The sequence below is a fragment of the Cornus florida genome, unplaced genomic scaffold, assembly GCF_030987335.1.
Source record: "Cornus florida cultivar Cherokee Brave unplaced genomic scaffold, ASM3098733v1 CherokeeBrave_3.0.0_Hap2_Chr10, whole genome shotgun sequence".
Taxonomy (NCBI): Eukaryota; Viridiplantae; Streptophyta; class Magnoliopsida; order Cornales; family Cornaceae; genus Cornus; species Cornus florida.
Window position 1 is genome coordinate 96,607,903 of NW_026775580.1, and position 21,053 is coordinate 96,628,955.

General features: G+C 38.9%; 1 protein-coding gene across 1 annotated transcript; it reads left to right on the plus strand.

Moving 5' to 3' along the window:
- Nucleotides 1–550: 550 nt before the first annotated feature.
- On the plus strand, nt 551–20,715 carry LOC132276093 (uncharacterized). Its single transcript, XM_059777357.1, has 5 exons — nt 551–664; nt 744–813; nt 980–2,550; nt 17,401–17,622; nt 19,577–20,715. Exons 3-5 carry the CDS (start codon nt 982–984, stop codon nt 20,492–20,494), a joined length of 2,709 nt encoding a protein of 902 aa, XP_059633340.1. The 5' UTR covers nt 551–664; nt 744–813; nt 980–981; the 3' UTR covers nt 20,495–20,715.
- Nucleotides 20,716–21,053: the final 338 nt, after the last annotated feature.

Sequence of the window (21,053 nt, forward strand, 5' to 3'; positions counted from 1 at the left end):
AAGACTCCACGCAGAAAAAAAAATAATAAAAAATTAACTAAAGTGACGTAGGTGAAAGTTGGGTTAAACGTCGTAAGAAGACAGAGAAACGGAGCCATAACGAAGTGGGATGAGAGACCCGAATATGAAGGAGGACACATCCTACGGCTAAAAAAGGGGTGCGCGTGAGTACTGTTGCGAGTTCTGCACACTGGTGTTTGGTCTTGAGCTGGGCAAGAACGGGGCTACTGTGGACTAAGATTGGTGATGATAAGAAAAGGGGCCAAAAAAAAAAAAAAAAAAAAGAAAGAAAGAAAGAAAGAATTGATGACAGGTTTAAAAGAAAAGAGAAACTACAATAACCGTTAAAAAATAAAAAATAAAAAAAAAAATAAATAAATAAATAAAAAGGACTCAAAACTATATTTCAAGCTAGAAAAGAGATAAATAAAAGCACAACCACCAAGGTTTAATTTGACCAATCAAATTACGGACGCGTGTGCTAGCAAACCTCTATTTTTTTTTATAAAAAGTGTGTCACTAAAGTAGCTTTCTTGTGAAAGCCAAAAGAAAGAAAAAGAAATAAAGATGGCAGTGCATAGCTTCAACTCTGCAAATACCAATATGTACTTCAGAAGCAGATGTTGAAGTCTTTTACAGGGATTTTCATGTCAATCTTTTTACGGTCTCTCAGTGTTCTCTCTCCGATCTTTGATTTGATTCAATCTCGTCGTCAAAGAGTTAAATTTATCTGAATTCCTCAGGTTTCCTCAGCCGTCCGATTCCCACAACTCAAGAAGATTTTGGTTTTCTGTTGGCCTCTAATAACCTTAGGTGACCCCTCTCTCTCTCTGCCTTTCAATTCAATCCTTCTACATTTCTATATACACATGTATGTATGATCAATGTATGCACGAACCATAATATTGCAGGTTTGTTCAAATATGTCTGATTCTTTCGTTTATTTATTTATTTAAATTTTTTATTTTTTTGTCATTAGAAATGTCTTTCTTTCTTGATGTCTTGCGATCGATTTTTGGCGGGAAAAACGACAAAGATGTTCAAGAAGCTACTAGTACAAATCGGAAGATCAACTCTCAGAGTAACCTATCAGATACACAGACCGGGTATGGAAGCTGTCGTTCATTTTATTCAAGCAACGGCCAATACGATCCGCAGTTTACACCCACATCGGTCACTCGGGTTCACACCAGTAGAGGGATTGGTAACACTAACAATAAATCCCCATCTTTTGTTTCTCAATGCAAGGCCTCAAACCCTCTAATCACTAAACCAAGCGAGCAAGGTTTAAAACGAAATTCGTCTCAACCATCTTCATCTTCCACTAAACCATCCTCATCTTTGTCTAAGCCCTCTGCTTATTCCTCCAAACAATCGCCATCTTTGTCTGGGTCTGGACTACACCAATCACTCCCCGAACCAACTCTAACATCATCCTCAATTTCTTCAGAGACAATTTCATCTTCATTGAAACCCCCTCCACCATCCACCAAGACAAGTATATCTCTGGCTTCGCCTAATCCGAATAATCAACAAACAAAGTCCAATTTCTTTTGGGAAGAAAAGGGTGCATCCCAGTCAACTTCTCTGGGGACACCTTCCATGAAACCCCCTCCACCATCCACCAGGCCAACTCTGTCCCTGGATTCGTCTAATCTGAATAATCAGCAGACAATGTCCAACTACTTTTGGGAAGAAAAGGGTGCATCCCTGTTAACTTCTTCGGAGACACCTTCATCTCCCTGGAAACCACCTCCACCATCCACCAAGCCAACTCTGTCTCCGGCTTCGTCTAATCCGAATAATCAACAGACAAAGACCAACTCCTTTTGGGTCGAAAAGGGTGCATCGTCTTCAACTTCTTCGGAGACACCTTCATCTTCCTTGAAACCCCCTCCACTATCCACCAAGCCAACTCTGTCTCCGGTTTCGCCTAATCAGAATAATCAGCAGACAAAGACCAACTACTTTTGGGAAGAAAAGGGTGCATCCCTGTTAACTTCTTCGGGGACACCTTCATCTCCCTTGAAACCACCCCCACCATCCACCAAGCCAACTCTGTCTCCGGCTTCGCCTAATCCGAATAATCAACAGACAAAGACCAATTCCTTTTGGGTCGAAAAGGGTGCATCGCCTTCAACTTCTTCGGAGACACCTTCGTCTTCCTTGAAACCCCCTCCACTATCCACCAAGCCAACTCTGTCTCCGGCTTTGCCTAATCAGAATAATCAGCAGACAAAGGCCAATTACATTTGGGTTGAAAAGGGTGCATCGCCTTCAACTTATTCGGGGACACCTTCATCTCCCTTGAAACCCCCTCCACTATCCACCAAGCCAACTCTGTCTCTGGCTTCGCCTAATCAGAATAATCAGCAGACCAATTACATTTGGGTTGAAAAGGGTGCATCGCGGATTGATGTGATTCCTGAGGACATCAAATGTTTGATTGAGGATGACATTGTGCCTGGAATTCTCGAGAAGCCTTTGTCTGCATCCACATACAAGGATTACTTCAATGCTCTGCTTTATGCTGAGGACTACTACTTTGAGGTAATGGAAGCAGTATGCACACGCACATTTTATAATTATCATCAACTCTACCATAAACCCAATATGTGCCTCTGTATACTGTAAACTGAAAGGCTGAATATGAAACCATGCAACTATATTTTAACTCATGGGGACATTTGATGTGAATCAATCTTCAGTTGACAATAAATATGGTCCAATTGGTTTCAGTATAGATGGTCCATGGATTCAGATTAAACCTACTTGGGTAACAGAAATCTTTTTAAATATGAATTAACTGTCACTTTACCTTAGGTGCTGTAGGCTATACTGTCTTTACACACCTGTATGCGCAAGAAATTGATCCTAAACCACCAAAAAAAAAAAAAGACAGTTGTTCTATGCAGAAATCTTTAAATGCTTTCGAAAAAGTGGAGAAAGACCTTAACAATGAAAGCCTATTTGAAGTAAGAAATTGAGGTATGGTACAAGTATAAATCAAACAATGGTCAGCTTGTGGTTTTGGTTTGGGGAATTGTTCATTTGAGTTGACGATGTCATGTTGGCAAGGCTGATAAATATTACTTTGGAGAAACATAATGACTTATATAGTTTTTTGTAGTTAGAATAATGGGCAAGTTTGATATTTGATCACATAAGTGATGCTTTGCAAAACAAGTGCTACAAGTTCTTTTAGCTAATTGTAAGTTTGTTACATAAGTAAAATAAGAAGAATCTCCACATGTGCACATTAATTTCTTTTGGGTGTGTCACCTTTTATATTTTTGACACCAGAACTAAATTGTGTTTTTAGTGATTATTCCCAGACTAACTTACCTTTCATAGCATGTTTAACTTCTAGTCGTGGGGTTCTTGTATTACTAGGTCCTGTTAGTTGTTGCTAGAGTGGTTTTAGGTTGGAGTTTCTTGGGTTAATTATTGTTTATGCTGATTAAGCACTCCCTGGATCCGATATTTTATTCAATGGGATTAAGATTTTGATCTGAAACCTGCTGCTCAGAAAATAAATTCTAACTACCTGTTTAAATTGTTTATTCCCATTACTTGTAATTTTGGATGGATGTCTCCTGTAAAATGATAATTTTGAAGAGAACAATGATGCACATCCAGAAATCTTATGGAAATCAAATAATTCTAACGCCTTTTCATGAACTCAAAATGTGTCCTTTCAATTCTTCTGCAATGACATAGATGGGATTGATATTTGGATTTCATTATAGAACATCATTAAGGTTATATGTAATGGGCGCTCCACTTTTTTTGGCTTCACCTTGTAGGATTGATATCTTCTTTCAGGATGTTTGCGGACATGCCTCTGTTCAATATTATTGGGATGCCATGTCTTTTGGAAATTCAGTCAATGAATTTTTGCATGGTTATTGTAGACACTAAAATTTAGTGGGCTTTGGTTTTAACGAATGGACCCATTAAATATAGGCTTAATATTTAAATAAATTATTTAATTTACCAGGCTTGGTCCACTTAAATTATTTAATTAGCCCGGCCCAGATAATTAAATGAAACGATAATTATTCCTAATAAAATATATTTTGAATAATTATCTTTAAGGATAATTATCACAATATAACCGGCCCGGCCCAGTTATAGTTTTATCCTTATCAGGAGATGACACGTGTCATCATCCTATTAATCCAAGAAGCTTATAAATAGAGGCCTGGAGGAAGAAAGGGGAGAGGATTCAGAATTCAGAAGTCTACAAATTCAGACACAAATTCAGAATTCAGAAATTCAGAGACTCAGAATTCAGACACAAATTCAGAATCGAAACCCAAAAGCGAAGAACATCAAGCACATCCAACAACGTGCCGTTCTTCATCAAATTCCACAGTGATTCAAGAATAAGCTCGTGCAGCCCTTAGATCCAACCAACCAAAAATTCATAAATTAATAAAATTCTATTTTTGCTCCATATTTTGTTTCTATTGCAGACTTACAAAATTTGTGTGTACAAATTTGTGGCACGCCCGGTGGGACAACCTTTGCCTCTCATCTCTTTCTCCTACCATCAAGTTTCTTCTCTATCAGATTCTATGGCTCCCCCTAAGATTCAGACAGACAAGAAAGCCCAAAAGAACATCGCTATTGCAAAGGTCGACGCTAAAGCCACCATGAAAAGTGGCACGAAGACCAAATTAAGCGATGGAAGTACCTTGACGGGCCCTGTGACACGTAGCAAGTCCCAGGCGATGGCGTCATTCAAACTTCAGCAAGATGTGGTGAAAACTAATCCTGCAACACCGGCAAACGTGAAAACTCAACATGTCAAAAACCTTGACATTGTTCCAGAGGAGGCTCCACCACCAGATTCACTTCGTTCTATCTATGATGCTCACTCTAGTGTCGGTTCACCCCCAGAGTCACCACGTCAGACTTCGGAACAATCAATCACTTCAAGGAACGTGGATTCTCAAGGCCTATCATACTCAGATGTGGTTGCTGCTATGATAACTGGAGCTGCTACGGTGGAGGAACAACTAGCAACTATGGCTCATTCCATTGAGAACCTCACAAAGACTATTAAAGAAAAGGACTTGCAAATCGCTACACTAATGAATAAATTAGAAGTTCAGACCTTCGGTGAAACACCGATGCCATCCGGGAATCGTGCAACTTTCACACCACCACCGTCTGGGAAACCTACATCTTCCACAGCAATACTAACGGAGAATCCTAATTCTACAGCACAAGGTACTCACAGAGAGAATCCCAAACAGACGCCGGTGACAGAACAAGCGACCAGTCAAAACCAGACGCCGGGGATAGAACAGGCGACTGGTTAAACCAATCATACCTCTTCTTCAGTCTCTTCATTATCTATCGAACAATTGCAAGATATGATAACGAATACAATCCGAGCTCAATATGGTGGTGTCTCACAGAGCACTCTCATGTACTCAAAGCCCTATACAAGGAGAATCGACAGTATGAGAATGCATGTAGGATACCAACCTTCGAAGATTCAGCAATTTGACGGAAAAGGTAACCCCAAGCAACACATTGCCCATTTTGTCGAGACTTGTAACAATGCCGGAACAGAGGGGGACTTACTAGTCAAATAGTTTGTCCGGTCCCTTAAAGGAAACGCGTTCGAGTGGTACACTGACCTAAAGTCAGAATCAATTGATAGTTGGGACCAGATGGAACGAGAATTCTTGAACAGGTTCTATAGCACTTGTCGTACTGTTAGTATGATAGAGTTGACTAACACGAAGCAATGGAAGGATGAGCCTGTAATCGACTACATTAATCAGTGGAGAGCCCTCAGTCTTGACTGCAAGGACCGTTTGTCAGAAGTATCTGCTGTGGAGATGTGTATGCAGGGAATGCATTGGGGCCTGCTCTACATTCTGCAAGGCATAAAACCTCGCACATTTGAGGAATTGGCTACGCGTGCCCATGACATGGAGATCAGTATGAAATCCCATGACGGCAAAAGTCCCATGACTATAGAACCACGCAAAGATAAGAAGGACTGGAAGAAGGGCGACAAGTCATCAAAAAATGCGGCTAAAGATTCAATGGCTATCTCAACCACCCCAATTAAGATATCTGTTAAAGATGACAAGAAGGATGATAAAAAGCCTCGCCAGTTTCAAGAGAGGGAAAGACAGCGTCCTACGCTAAAGGAGTTAGAGAAGAAAGAATACCCCTTCCCCGATTCCGATGTTCCTGGCATCTTGGAATGTTTACTTGAAAGTAAAGTTATAGAACTCCCTGAATGCAAACGTCCTCCAGAGATGGGACGTATCAACGATCCAAAATACTGCAAATATCATCGCATTATCAGTCATCCAATTGAGAAGTGTTTTATTTTCAAGGAGGTGGTGATGAATCTGGCAAAACAAGGAAAAATCTTGTTGGATACAGACGAAGTTGTAACTTCAAATCATACTACTGCTACTTTGACAACCTCTGTCGTGGTGAGTGCTCATTCTCAACCTTTAACTTCGGAGGTATCTTGCACAACTATCCAGTTTGGTTCATTGAAACCAATCCCAATCTATATTGGCCAAGGGAGTGTACGTGACATTTCAACATTTGGAAGGGTTTTTCCTCAGGATGATGAAGAAGGATGGACTCTGGTGACAAGAAAGAAACCACGGAAGCAACGAGCTAATATTTTTCAGACTAATTATTCTGACAGAGGGCAAAGGAAGAAGAAACCCCAATATCACCATAAACAGTCTGGCCATAACAGAAAATGGGTCAAGAAGACACAGTCAACTAAACACACCTCTATAAGCAAAAAGAGTCAGAAGCCTATTACTTTGCAAGAGTTCTTTCCAAAAGGATACCTAAATGACGAAGTTGTAACAACTTACATGGTTTCAACTAAGAAAACAAGCCTTAATGATGAGAAGAACGAGGATCAAGATGAAGTCCAGACTGTAGAGAACCATAATACAGCCATCATTGAAAAATTTGATGATGATGAAGTGGTCAGAGGTACGCTTGAGTCATGTTGTGCACCAATTGTTTTCACGGACGAAGATCTTCAGTTGGGTTCGAAGCCGCACAATTGTCCTCTCTTCGTCTCCGGTTACATAAAAGAACGAAGAGTGACTCGTATTCTTATTGATGGTGGCTCGGCGGTGAATCTAATGCCAAAATTTACGATGAAAAATCTTGGCATCACAATTGACGAGTTATCGCGTAGCCGTCTTATTATTCAAGGTTTTAACCAAGGAGGACAGAGAACTATCGGCATGATTCGGGCAAAGCTAACTATTGGCGAGCTCCAAGCAGAAACCTTATTCCATGTGATTGATGCAAAGACGTCCTACAATTTGTTGTTGGGAAGGCCTTAGATACATAGTAATGGCGTCATTCCATCGACTCTTCATCAGTGCTTCAAATTCTACAAAAATGGCGTACAAATGATTGTGGCGGACCATAAGCCATTTACAGAGGCAGAATCTCATTTTGCCGATACCAAGTTCTATATCGATCATGATACACCTTCGGAAGTGCCCATCCCAAGCCTTCCGTCTACACAAGAGATTCAATCTACAAAAGCAAAAGAAGCATTAAGTGATCCACTAGACATTTCAGTGACAGACATTGTAAAGGTAGCTAAAACGCGAGGGGTCTTGATAAAAGCACATCGGACGAAACCTATTTTAAAGTATGTTCCAAAATCTCAGCGACAAGAAGGGCAGGCACCTGTTATCGAGATAATTGAAACTAAGGAATTTAAATTAAAGATGTCACAAACCAAGGAAAAAGAAGATATGCAAAAGCTTAAAGGAGAGTTAACTCTTCCTCTCCCTAAGATTCAGAAGTCTTCGCCTTCCAAGTCTCCGTTAAAAGGGTTTGTGCGGCCTTCTCAATCTATGGTTGATCATTTATCACTTCCAAAACAAAGGACCGACGAAGGGCTCGATCCTAAAGCATACCAACTCTTGGCTAAGTCGGGGTATGATTTTACAAATCCTGCAAGCCTTGGAAAACTGAATGCTGAGGTCACCGGTGAGAAGGTGCACTGCCTCAATGAGACACGGAAGAAGTTGAAAGATCAAGGGCATAAAATCATTTCACCTAAGTCTGGTCTCGGTTTCGTAGCTTCTGAGCCACTTCGAATTCAAATCACAAAGAGGGATAAGAAGTCAAGCACCTCATACATTAGGTTTGAAGAAGTTGAGGATGAACAAGATCAGTAGACTGGGCATCAAAAATCAGTCTTTGACCGTATAAGAGCTCCATGCGATCGAACATCTGTATTCAACAGGTTGTCAAGCCAAGAATCAAATGTTTCAAGTTCTCATATCAGCAATTTGCCTCGTAACTCTGTTTTTAACAGAGTGAGCTTTCATGACCAAGGAAGAAAATCTGCACAACCTCAATCTCGAAAGTCAGTATTTTCTCGAATTGGTACTATCCATGATGCACCACTAAAAAACAGCAAGATTGTGAAGTCAGAAGAAGCTAACATCGACGTGGTGAATAATAGTGAGGTTCAGAGCCTAGTGCCTTCGCGAATGAAACGTAAGACAGAGATAGATGTCACCAATGATGTTACATTGAAAGCTCGAAGGCGAACCATTGTATTTACTAATCAATCAGTAGAAGTGGATAGAATAGAAGGCACTGGCGAATCGTCTTGTGTTACTTAATACCACATCACTGTTGAAGAGGAACCTGACTGTGAACAACCAGATGATATCGAGAAAGCTCTACCAACACTAGAAGACGGGGGGCAGGCTACTATTGATCAACTCAAAGAAATCAACTTAGGAACTGACGATCAACCCAAACCAGTTTTTGTTAGTGCATTCCTAAACCCCTCAGAAGAAAATGATTACTTTCAATTATTGTCTGAGTACAAGGATGTCTTTGCTTGGACATACAAAGAGATGCCCGGTCTTGATCCTAAAATTGCAGTGCACAATATCGCTGTCAAACGTGGGACACGTCCGATTAAGCAGTCTCAACGTTTCTTCCGTCCAGAGCTAGTTCCTAGGATAGAGGAAGAACTCAACAAATTGATTGAAGTAGGGTTTGTCCGTGAGGTCAAATATCCAACATGGATTTCGAGCATTGTTCCAGTGAAGAAGAAAAATGGACAGATTCGAATCTGTGTGGACTTTCGTGATTTGAATGAGGCATGCCCAAAAGATGATTTTCCTCTTCCCATCCCTGAGCTCACTGTAGATGCAACCACTGGACATGAAGCTCTCTCTTTTATGGATTGTTACTCTGGGTACAATCAGATAAGAATGACTCCAAGGGACGAGGAGTTAATTGCCTTTCGCACTCCTAAAGGCATATATTGTTACAAAGTTATGCCCTTTGGACTAAAAAATGCGGGAGCAACATACCAGCGCGCTATGCAAAGGATCTTCGACGACATACTCCACAAGATTGTTGAATGTTATGTTGATGACTTGGTGGTTAAGACAAAAGAACGAAGAAATCATTTACAGGATTTACGTACTGTCTTTAATCGCCTTCGAAAATATCAACTTAAGATGAATCCCCTTAAATGTGCATTTGGTGTGACTTCAGGGAAATCCCTGGGATACGTCATACGTCATCGTGGTATTGAGATTGATCCTAATAAAATTGAGGCCATTCAAAAGATGCCGCCACCAAAGAATTTACGTGAACTTAGAAGTTTACAAGGTCAACTTGCGTTCATTCGTCGGTTCATCTCAAATTTAGCGGGTCGTTGTCAGCCTTTTAACCGACTCCTAAAAAAAGATGTTCCATTTAATTGGGACTAATCATGCCAAAATGCTTTTGATAGCATCAAAAAGTACCTTCTCAATTCTCCGGTATTGGGAGCACCGGTACCTGGAAAGCCACTCATACTTTACATTGCTGCGCAAGAAGAATCGCTGGGTGCCTTACTTGCTCAGAATAATGAAGAACATAAAGAGAAGGCATTGTATTATTTAAGTCGCAGACTCACCCCGACGGAGCGAAATTATCCTCCAATTGAAAAAACATGCCTCGCACTTGTCTTCGCTTCTAAGAAATTGAGGCATTATTTCTTGGCTCATACGATACATCTTGTTGCAAGGACAGATCCTCTCAAATATGTCATGTCTAAGCCGGTCCTTTCCGGACGATTGGCGAGGTGGTCAATTTTGTTCAACGAATTTGAAATTATTTATGTACCACGAAAAGCAGTAAAAGGACAATTCTTAGCTGACCATCCTATTCTAGCCGATTGGGAAATTTCTGAAGATTTTCCTGATGAAGAAGTCTTCCTTGTGGACATCCTCCCTCCATGGATGATGTTTTTCGATGGGGCAGCACGATCAGATGGGGCTGGAGCAGGTGTAGTTTTTGTTTCTCCAAAGAGACATGTCATTCCATACTCTTTTGCACTTGCTGAAAACTGCTCAAATAATGTAGCTGAGTATCAAGCCTTGATTATCGGCCTTCAAATGGCGAATAAGATGAACATCACGGACCTCGAAATATATGGAGACTCTAAGTTGGTGATCAACCAACTTCTTAAAGAATATGAGGTTAAGAAAGATGATCTAGTACCGTACCATCGTTACGCCTCTCATTTGTTGGAACGGTTTGATAGCGTCATACTAGAGCACATTCCAAGAAAAGAAAATCGGATAGCTGATGCTTTGGGAAATTTGGCTACAACATTGGCGTTAACTGATGAAGACCTGGTTGATGTTCCTGTATGTCAAAGATGGGTCTTGCCACAAGTTTTGGAGGATAAATTTGAAGAAAGTAATGTGGTTTCTTGTTGGACACAAGAGGAAGAAGACTGGAGAATCCCTATCATTGATTATCTGGAACATGGAAAGCTTCCCGAAGACCTACGCCATAAGACTGAAACACGAAGGCGAGCACCTCGTTTCATCTATTACAACGATACATTGTATAGGCGTTCCTATGAGGGCCTTTTCCTTCGCTGCCTTGGAAATGATGAAGTAACGCATGCAATGAAGGAGGCACATTCTGGGATTTGTGGAGCTCATCAATCTGGTCCAAAGCTGCACTTTCGCGTCAAAAGAATGGGTTATTATTGGCCCACCATGGTCAAAGATTGCTTGGAGTATGCAAAAAGGTGTCAAGCCTGTCAATTCTATGCCAACTTCATACACCAACCACCGGAACCATTACACCCTACTGTGACGTCATGGCCGTTCGATGCATGGGAATTAGATGTAGTTGGTCCTTTAAAAAAGTCTTCAAAAGGCCACTTGTATATCTTGGCTGCAACTGATTATTTTTCAAAATGGGCGGAAGCTGCACCCTATAAACATGTGAAAAAGGAAACAGTGGTTGACTTCATCAAGTCCAACATTATTTATCGATATGGTGTCCCTCGATACATCATCACTGATAACGGGACGAATTTTAAAAACAGTTGGGTAACTGACCTTTGTGAGAAATTTGGATTCAAACAACATAAATCCTCCATGTACAATACCCCTGCAAATGGTCTCGCAGAAGCATTCAATAAGACTCTATGTGAGCTATTGAAGAAAATAGTCAACCAAACAAAGCGAGATTGGTATGAGCGAATGGAAGAAGCTTATAGGCATACCGCACTATGCATCGGACACCTACTCAAGCAACTCCATATTCTCTGGTCTGTGGCGTAGAAGCAGTTCTTCCATTGGAACAACAAATCCCTTCATTAAGGATAGCCATACAAGAAGGTCTTACAAGTGAAGAAAATGCCATCTTACGTCTTCAAGAACTGGAAGCATTGGATGGAAAGAGATTAGAAGCTCAACAACAGCTAGAGTGTTATCAAGCTCGACTTTCTAAAGCGTTCAATAAGAGAGTTCGACCTCGGTCATTTCAAGTTCGAGACTTAGTATTAGCTGTTCGTAGACCGATTGTCATAAATCGCAAGGGAAATAAATTTATATCCAAATGGGATGGACCGTATGTTGTTCGCGAAGTTTATACTAACGGCGCATATCTCATTATTGATGAAGACGGAGTAAGAGTGAGGCCCATTAATGGCAAATTCCTGAAGCGCTACTACCCATGAAGGCAATGCTCCTGATCGTACGAGCTTAAACTGCACTATGCTCCTGGCCTACATGAGTTAAAACTGTGATTGCAAAAAAAAAAAAAAAAAAACCCTTATCCCTATTGAACTACATGATGACTTGATCCCTCTTTTGAGGGTACGTAGGCAGCTTAGACTTTCATTCTAAGTTCAGTGCGCCCAAAAAAAAAAAAAAACAAAAAATCTTTATAAACTCCTGGCCCGCAAGAGTATAAACTGTGAATGGTGAAACAAATAAATAATGATAACATCTTTGTTAATAAAATGGAGATAATAAATCATTTGTTTTATTGCTAAAATTCAAAGTTACTACTTTTTTTGGAATGATCAATACTAAAATTCCATAGCGATAATTTCGTCACGTTCTTGCCATAATATCTCTTCCAGTTGCTTCACTACTTCAAGATCGCGATTCGAGATGACGTTAGCTTCTTCTATTGATTTTTGATCTTCCCAAAGTTTGGTGATGGCTTCCTTCTTCTGAGATAACTGTGCATCCGTTGTCGATATGAGGACTTTAAGCCCTTGAGTCTCTTCCCTGGCTTCTTGCAATTCTTTCACTAATCTAGCTTCTTTAAATTCAGCTTCACTCAAACTAGATTGAAGTGATTCTATATGCTTAGCACCATCATCTTCTATAGACCTAGCGTTGGTGAGCTGTGCATCAATACTGGCCAATCGTTGAGATTGAGAGTCTAAAGTCATCATACAGGCATATAAAGAAGATGTAGTAATATAATTGGCCGCATTATTGGTATATGAGTCAATTCGCCTCTTCAAAGCTGAATGGTCTCCAGGGAGTTTTGCGAGTCCTTCATAAAGTGTTTGAAGTTTAGGTGCTCGAGACGGTATTTTATCGGTAGGAGTATCGCGTATGATATTCTTTATGAAATCAATAAAGAATAAAGCAGCACGACGATGAACATCAAGAATGATCTCTTCCGCATTGAAAATTGACATTTCAGAAGGGGCAACACGATGCAAGGGTGGACCCTGTTCTCTTAAAATCAAAGAAAGGATAACTACATGATCTTTACCAATATTTTCAACCACCTCCATAGCTTGACTAGTCACTTCAGCAACCCCCAAAACATCCGAGTGTTAACTAACTCTGCTTCTTTGTAGTGAAATCTCTGTACCTTTTCCTATCGCAGTGGCCAACTCTAAGGAAGACGGTCCATAAATAGATTCTTCACTACATGTTGGGTTAGCAACAATGACAACATCTTCCCCAAGAAATCCCTTGCTGTTTTTTATCTATTAAAAAAAATAATAATAATAAATAATGGTAATTTGCAGTACAAAAAAAAATATATATATATATATATATATAAAATAACAGTTACCTGTATAGGTTGTGAACTAGGTACCCCAGTAAAAAATTGATCAAGAGAAGTGGCAACACATTCCTGTACTGAATCAAGTCTCACTTTGTCGGTGACATGCTTCCAGTTACGATCCTCATTATAAGCTTTCACATCCTCATCTAACTCCATTGACAACTGACGACGGCGACGGTTATTGATTAGTGGTGGGACATTTTCTGCTGTTTGGTGATGGCTACTAGATCCTCCAACAACGTCACAATCATTATGAGATTTGATGGTTAACTTTGGCACTGGCTTAGATGGGAGATTTGACTTCAGCCCCTTAATTAAAACCTTCCTGATTTTAGTTGGTTTCTCTGGTGGGGAAATCGTGCGTTTAAATTGCTTTGAGGTAGTTTCTTTCTGTGTAAATGGATCAATATATACGCTGGACCACCATTTGGCATATGCTCTGGTAACTGAGGATTTTTGGTGGTTGAAGGTTGAAGGAAGCAACGCATCACAACCAGAAGAATAATGAACGGATAAGTTCCAATGCTTTAAAAATTCCTCTAAGGTGCAAGTACGAAAGTCATTTTTTAATTTTCCAGGAATATCTTGATGGTACCCAAATTGTCGGCTAAATCTGTGTGGACTATACGGCTCAATGATAAGACGGTCATTTTGGCGCAATGTCAAATAACATGATCGAAGATTGATTAGGGTGTCAAAGTCAGCCTTTTTCATCTCGCCATTATCTACAATAAGTCGCTCTTTTGAAGATCTTTTAGCCATTCGAGTTAAGTTTATTCCTTTACATGATCTGAATAAATTTTGGGCTTCAAAATGGTCAAAGTGTCTTGCTCCTCCTTTGCCTGCATATAATGTCATTCTAGGCCAATAGTTGGTATTAGGAATGGTGAAATTAGTTCTGAAATATTCACTCAACCATCCGAATACATAGTGAATAGGAAATATCGCAGACAGCTTCCAGGATCTGGTGTGGAAACAATCTCGTTCAAGCCTCTGTAAATACTGGCCAGAACCGGGATGGAAAGACAAATGTTGCAGCCATCTACTAACATGCTTGCGACCTTGAAAGTCCCAAGACGAATTAGGTTGCCAGGGTGTGCAGGTAAGGCAAATTTGCAGAGCCAACAGGCTAAAGAAGCAGCTAGATAAGTGGTGTCTCTCGATGTTTCATCTACACCAAGGTTGATAAATACTTCTTTCTCTTTAGTGGACATCGACCGGACTGGAGGGATCACACCAGACGGATTTTGAGTCCTCATAGGGCGGTGAACTTTATTTTTTGTTGATTTCTTTGAAGGTTTGGCATGTCTTGATGCACCTTTAAACCAGAAATTAATCCAGTCAGATATCTTCACATTCTGATCTCCTTTATACTTCTTGGAAAGTCTGTGGAAGGCCAAAAATAGGTGTTGACAACTCAAAGGGATAGAATTTTTGTTGTTGCCAGCTCTTGATAGTTCATCTGCACAAGGAATAACTTCACCATAAATTGTTCCTTGGTGAGGGAGACCACCTAGCATATATAGATCTCGAAGAGAAATTGATAGCTCGCCAATAGAACAATGAAGTGTATTAGTGGCTGGGCACCAACATTCAAGGAATGCTTTGAATACATCTTCATGACGATCATAGGAAAATAGGGAGGCGAATAAAGCACCATATAGTTGTTGTTTTGATAGAAAGTCGTGGAAACGTGCCAAGACATCTTCTAACCACTCCCAATATAGTTCGGTGTATAGCAATTCAGCAGGAAGTTTATAGGGAATACTCCATGATATTTCATTCGCCTGAACATTAAGACCCAATAGTGAAAACTGGTTTTCTTCAACAACTCTCTCATGAAGTGAAGAATTTAGTATCAAGGCTTTAGAGACAATAGATTCTTCATTAATCTGATCAGGACCAAAGTCGGTGAGTTCGCATGTGGCCGTGCATGTCCAATGAGATGAACAATGTTTATTGTTAGAATCAGGCACTTGAATAGCATTGCGACCAAAAAGTGAGTCATATACACTTAATGTCGTTCCTTGGACTCGTTGACTATTTTCGCTCTCTAAGATAGTCAGCTTTTGCTTTGCGAAATACTTGAACACCACCATGATGGATAACAAAGCTCAAATCGGTGTTGCCTAGAAGGAGGACTCAATTTCTGCTACGGTTGACACAAATCAAGTTGTTATACTCAATCAAGCCCTGCAAAGAAAAAAAGGGGGTTAGGAAAAAAAAAAAAAAAAAAAAAAAAAATTGTGCTCCTACATGCGTGGAGGGAAAAAAAAATTAAAATAAATAAATAAATAAATAAATTTCCTACATGCGTGGAGAGAGAAAAAAAAAAAAAAAAAAAAAAAAAAAAAAAAAAAAAAAAGAAGAAGAAGAAGAAAAAAAAACACACGTACCAATTATTTGTGATCTGACAAGTCTTCAGAGATTTTTGGAATTGATATCAAACCCTACAATATTGAGGGTATATATAGGCAACAAGATACCTCCAAGTTGTATTGGGATTTGGACAATTCAATTTAAATAGGAAAGTACAATTAAGATGGAAAAAAAAAAAAAAAAAAGGAAACTTCAAGTCCCACTTGGAAAAAGAGACAAGTCTTGTCAAAATTGGGACTTGAAGTGGGGGCAATTTGTAGACACTAAAATTTAATGGGCTTTGGTTTTAACGAATGGACCCATTAAATATAGGCCTAATGTTTAAATAAATTATTTAATTTACCAGACTTGGTCCACTTTAATTATTTAATTAGCCCAGCCCAGATAATTAAATGAAACGATAATTATTCCTAATAAAATATATTTTGAGTAATTATCTTTAAGGATAATTATCACAATATAACTGGCCCGGCCTAGTTATAGTTTTATCCTTATCAGGAGATGACACGTGTCATCATCCTATTAATCCAAGAAGCCTATAAATAGAGGCCTGGAGGAAGAAAGGGGAGAGGATTCAGAATTCAGAAGTCTACAAATTCAGACACAAATTCAGAATTCAGAAATTCAGAGACTCACACAAATTCAGAATCGAAACCCAAAAGCGAAGAACATCAAGCACATCCAACAACGTGCCGTTCTTCATCAAATTCCGCAGTGATTCAAGAATAAGCTCGTGCAACCCTTGGATCCAACCAACCAAAAATAAGGAGATCGAATCAGAGGACCATTCTTTTTTTGTAAAAGATATTACAAAGGACTGTACTCCACATTCATAAATTAATAAAATTCTATTTTGCTCCATATTTTGTTTCTATTGCAGACTTACAAAATTTGTGTGTACAGTTATATTTAGGGTATTCATCATGTGGATGAGGCAATTTTAAAAGTAGGTTCATCACGTTAGCACTTTAATGACTTAGTGTTGGCAAATTTTTGTTTTCAAAACTCTTGCGTTTTAGTTTTCCTTTTTCATGAACCTAAGTGTCTTGTGAATTAGAATGTCAAAGTGAAGACGTTCATGCCATTGAAGATGCCTTGGTGAGCTAAGTTGGTTTTAAACAATGATTTGTACTCACAGTTAGGACACATGCCTAAGCATGCATAAAAATGTTTCTAAAACATATTTTTATATGTTTAAAGAATAATAATTAAGGTGATTTTGACTCCTAAAAAGCTCTGGGTGAAAGGAAATGATCCTATTATTCTTAGAGATGGATCCTTATTGGAATGAAGACCACAATTCAATGTTTTATTTTATTTTGTTTTGTTTTTGGGGATATGGTTGGGGATGGAGGTGGGCTGCCGGAGGTAGATCCACTCTCGATGATCGTATATAGCCGACAATAAAAGAATAAGAGATTTACCATATATTTTGGAATGTCTATCTTTGTTTTTCTTACTTGCAATACAACATCATCTCTTTTCTTTATATATAATACTTCTACACTTGCATGGAATCTTTAGTTTCAGAAATGGCGTGGATATATTGCAATGGGTGCAACACTATTAATTCTTGTAGTTTTATGCTTTGGTATGGTGGTACGAAATAAAACATGCTTTTATTTGGAACAGAAATGGGACGGATTCGAGATGGAGAATGTGACTCTGAAATTGGACAAAGCATCAATTTATACTAAGAAAGGCAACCACAACGACTTGAATAAGTTTGATGAGAAGGATGATAAAGTCTTCATAGCGTTTGAGATTGACTCCATTCCTGAGAGGCGGCCATTCCTTTTATCTAGGGACTTTGCCTCTGTGAGGCCTTCAGGCAGCAAAGTCAAGCCATTTCAGGTTAGCTTCCTGAACTTCTCCACCAACTTTTGAGGATATACCACAGTTTAGATTACAGATGAAGCACATGGGTATCTGCAGAAGGATCGACCTTTGAGTTTCTATCGGTATGATATCAATTTACTTTCTTTGGTTGAAGTTTAGAGATGACTGGAGTCATCATAACATTCATGTTTTGTATTTTAATCTTATTAACCCATAGCAGAAGGCATTTGCATTGAGTGTCTGATATTTAATTATCGCTCCTTCGCGACAAAACTTAGAAAAATATGATAGTCTTTTCAGAAGAAGCCAACTTGTCATGAAATTGTCCTATTGTCATGTCTGAATGTTTCACATCAGAAATTTCAATGGTTGCTTCACCTGACCAGAGTTCATGAAGAGTGAACATTCACATCTGTTTTCTACTCGACATGCATGATGGGCTGCTATGTGAGCACATAATTGCTTCCACATGGAACTGTGCTTCACTGAGCCATAGATTAAAGATGAAGTATTCAGTCACTTGAAGAACTTCTTATGAGAAATCAATGATCCCAATACGAATAGTGATTTTTTTTTTTTTTTTTTTTTTTTTTTTTTTTTTTTTTTTGGAAAAAAACTCAAAACCCATATTATTGCTTGTTTGGTTTAGTTTTTTGAAGAAAATTTTCATGAATTCAAAAGCAATTTTCTGATAACTACAAAAAACAGTTCTCTTAATTGAGGTATTACTGTAACCAGTTTTCATCCCAACTAAACAAATTTAAAACTATTCTTAGAAAAGTGAACCAGGTAGGTGATGGGGAACGGGATATGATTCAAATACATGAGTTACACATGCTTCAACATTACTTTTGAAGAAGAGGGAAAGAGAAATAAACTTGGGGATTTTAGTGATTTAGGGTTTTATTTATGCTTATTGTTATTTTGATAATGTTTGAATTTTAGGGTTACTTTGGTGTTTTTATGTTTTAGGGCTTGCTTAATAATTTGCCTATTTAAAGGCCCCTTTGCAATTTGAGAACTTAGTTTTGGATAATATTGATTATCGTTTTCTTTGAGTCTCTCTCTGTGTTCTATTGTTTCTCTCATTTCTGTTCTTGTTTTTCTCACCCATTCAGTCTATCCTGCCTATCTATTCATTCTGTTCTCACCCCCTTTCATCTATTTTCTCATCCTCTTCTTCTAGTCTATCTATTCATCTAATTTCTCATCCCCTTCTTTCTTTCTGGTTATTTGTCTTGCGTCAGTGGGTCTTTTATTTTTTGTTCAAGTAATGGGGTTTTCTGAAATAAACAAATTAAAAGGATTTATTTTTTTTGGTGGAATCTATGGGTGGCCTTGGCGCAATGGTAAGGTTTCTCCATTGTGACCTGGAGGTCATGCATTCGAAACCAGAAACAACCACTCCATGTAGAGTTAAGGCTTCGGACATTTGGTCCTCCCCAAACCCCTTCAATGGCGGGAGTCTCGTGCACTGGGCTAGCCCATCCGATTTCAACTTCTATGAATGGTATCATATATTAGAAGGTTTAATATATAGTGAAAGTTTGTATAATTACATTATAGATTTACAATTAGAGTTAGCTTGAATCTTATTGTTCATCTTATTCAAATTCTACTTAAATGCAAAAGAGGGTATTTTCTATCCTGTAGGGATGGTACTCTTTTATCAATTGAGTTTGAGGAAGATTTTCATTTTCATTCTTAGCAGAACTCAATCCCAAATTCTATGTTTTTGAATTTTGATTAAACACATGAGGGCTTTCTGATATGAACTACTAAAAAAAATAAAAATTTGTTGAATTTGAATGTCTTCCTACTTAGGACTTCTATCACATACTGAAAGATATATTGAATGATGGAAGATAGTATAGCCCTGTTATTATTTTTCATAATTTAGATATTCAATTTGCTTGTGTTTGAATCTCATTTTCTCACTACTCACTTTGTCATTGAACTTTTTAAATAGGGTATTATCTATCGTGTGGTGAAGAGTAATCGAGTATTAGTTGAATTTGAAGAAGATTTTCATTCACAGCATGACTCAGCCTGCAAATATGATGTGAGTTTCTCCTTCAACAGGGTCTGTTTAAAACGGGCTTACCAAGCAATTGCAGCTGCATCAGATCCTTTGTTCCAGAACTTCCTCTTCCCTACTGTACCTAGAAAGAGCTCATATGCAGTTCAAGTTCTTCCTATCAATCACATGCTTGACAGGGAGCAACTTTCTGCCGTTCAGCAGATTTTAAGCTTTGACGCCACCCCACCTTATCTAGTGGAGGGCTCGCTTTTTGTAGCTGGTTCAGAACAATTATCAAGAACTGGAATGGTTGTTCAAGAAGCTGTAATCCAAATTTATAGAACATTCCCATCTTGTCGGATTCTTATATGTGCGCCTATAAATAGGACATGTGATGTGCTTATGAGAGGCTTGAAGAAGGAGATTCCAGAGTCTAATATGTTCAGAGCCAATGCTGCATTCCGAGAGTTGGATGGAGTACCTTATGACATCCTCCCCTCCTGTCTCTACAAAGGGGAGTGTTTTTCTTGTCCTTCGCTTCAGGAGCTCCGGAAATTCAAGGTGATTCTATCCACTTTCATGAGTAGCTTTCGGCTGCACAATGAAGGCATTGTGGCTGGACATTTTAGTCATATTTTTCTGGTGGATGCCTCCTTTGCCACCGAACCAGAGACTATGGTAGCTCTAGCTAATCTGGCAAATGAGAAGACTGCTGTCGTAATAACTGGTGCACAGGGGAATCATTCACGTTGGATCCGCTCGAATATTGCCAGGAAAAATGGTGGTTTAAGGACTTCGTACTTTGAGAGGCTCTGTGGGAGCATGCCGTACAAGAGTCTCGATCCCAAGTTAATAACACGACTGTAAGACACAAAACCAGATGATTCTGATACCTTTATGACATTTTAGGTTCTGGAGTCCTTGCTAGCAAGCTACTCTGAACAAAAGATGTGTTACTGGTATATCCTGTTATCAGTCTCTTTAAGTTATTAGCTTCTTGTGTTCTTCTGTATACTGGATTTCTGATTTGCTCCATCCCATATTATTATAGTTCGTGTTTAAATATAATACTATATAGTATTTAATTACGCCTTTTCTGGACCATAGTTGCCCGTTATTGATCGTTATCCAGAAAAATAAATCATTTCCATACTGTTGGTGGAGAAGGAAGAATATAGTACTAGTTCTTAATGGCCGATTAGGGAGCATTTGAAGTCTCCAGCTGTTGATTGGAACCTGGAAGTACAAATAACCTGTGAAATGGATCGAAATACAGTGCAAATCTCTCTTTATGTTTTTGATTCTGCCAATCTATGGAATATATGTTTAAAGAAGATATTCAGAGTGCTGATGTTTTAGTTAGTGAAGGATGTACTCCAGTTGATTTCGTATGTGATCCAGTTTGTAGTTTGGACATACTAAATGT

What these genes read in the sequence shown, in the direction of transcription:
- LOC132276093 (XM_059777357.1), top strand. Translation starts at nt 982, where the DNA reads ATGTCTTTCTTTCTTGATGTCTTGCGATCGATTTTTGGCGGGAAAAAC. An exon ending in CTGAGGACTACTACTTTGAG is followed by an intron (nt 2,551 to 17,400) that starts GTAATGGAAGCA and finishes TATTTGGAACAG; the next exon opens with AAATGGGACGGATTCGAGAT. An exon ending in GCAAAGTCAAGCCATTTCAG is followed by an intron (nt 17,623 to 19,576) that starts GTTAGCTTCCTG and finishes CTTTTTAAATAG; the next exon opens with GGTATTATCTATCGTGTGGT.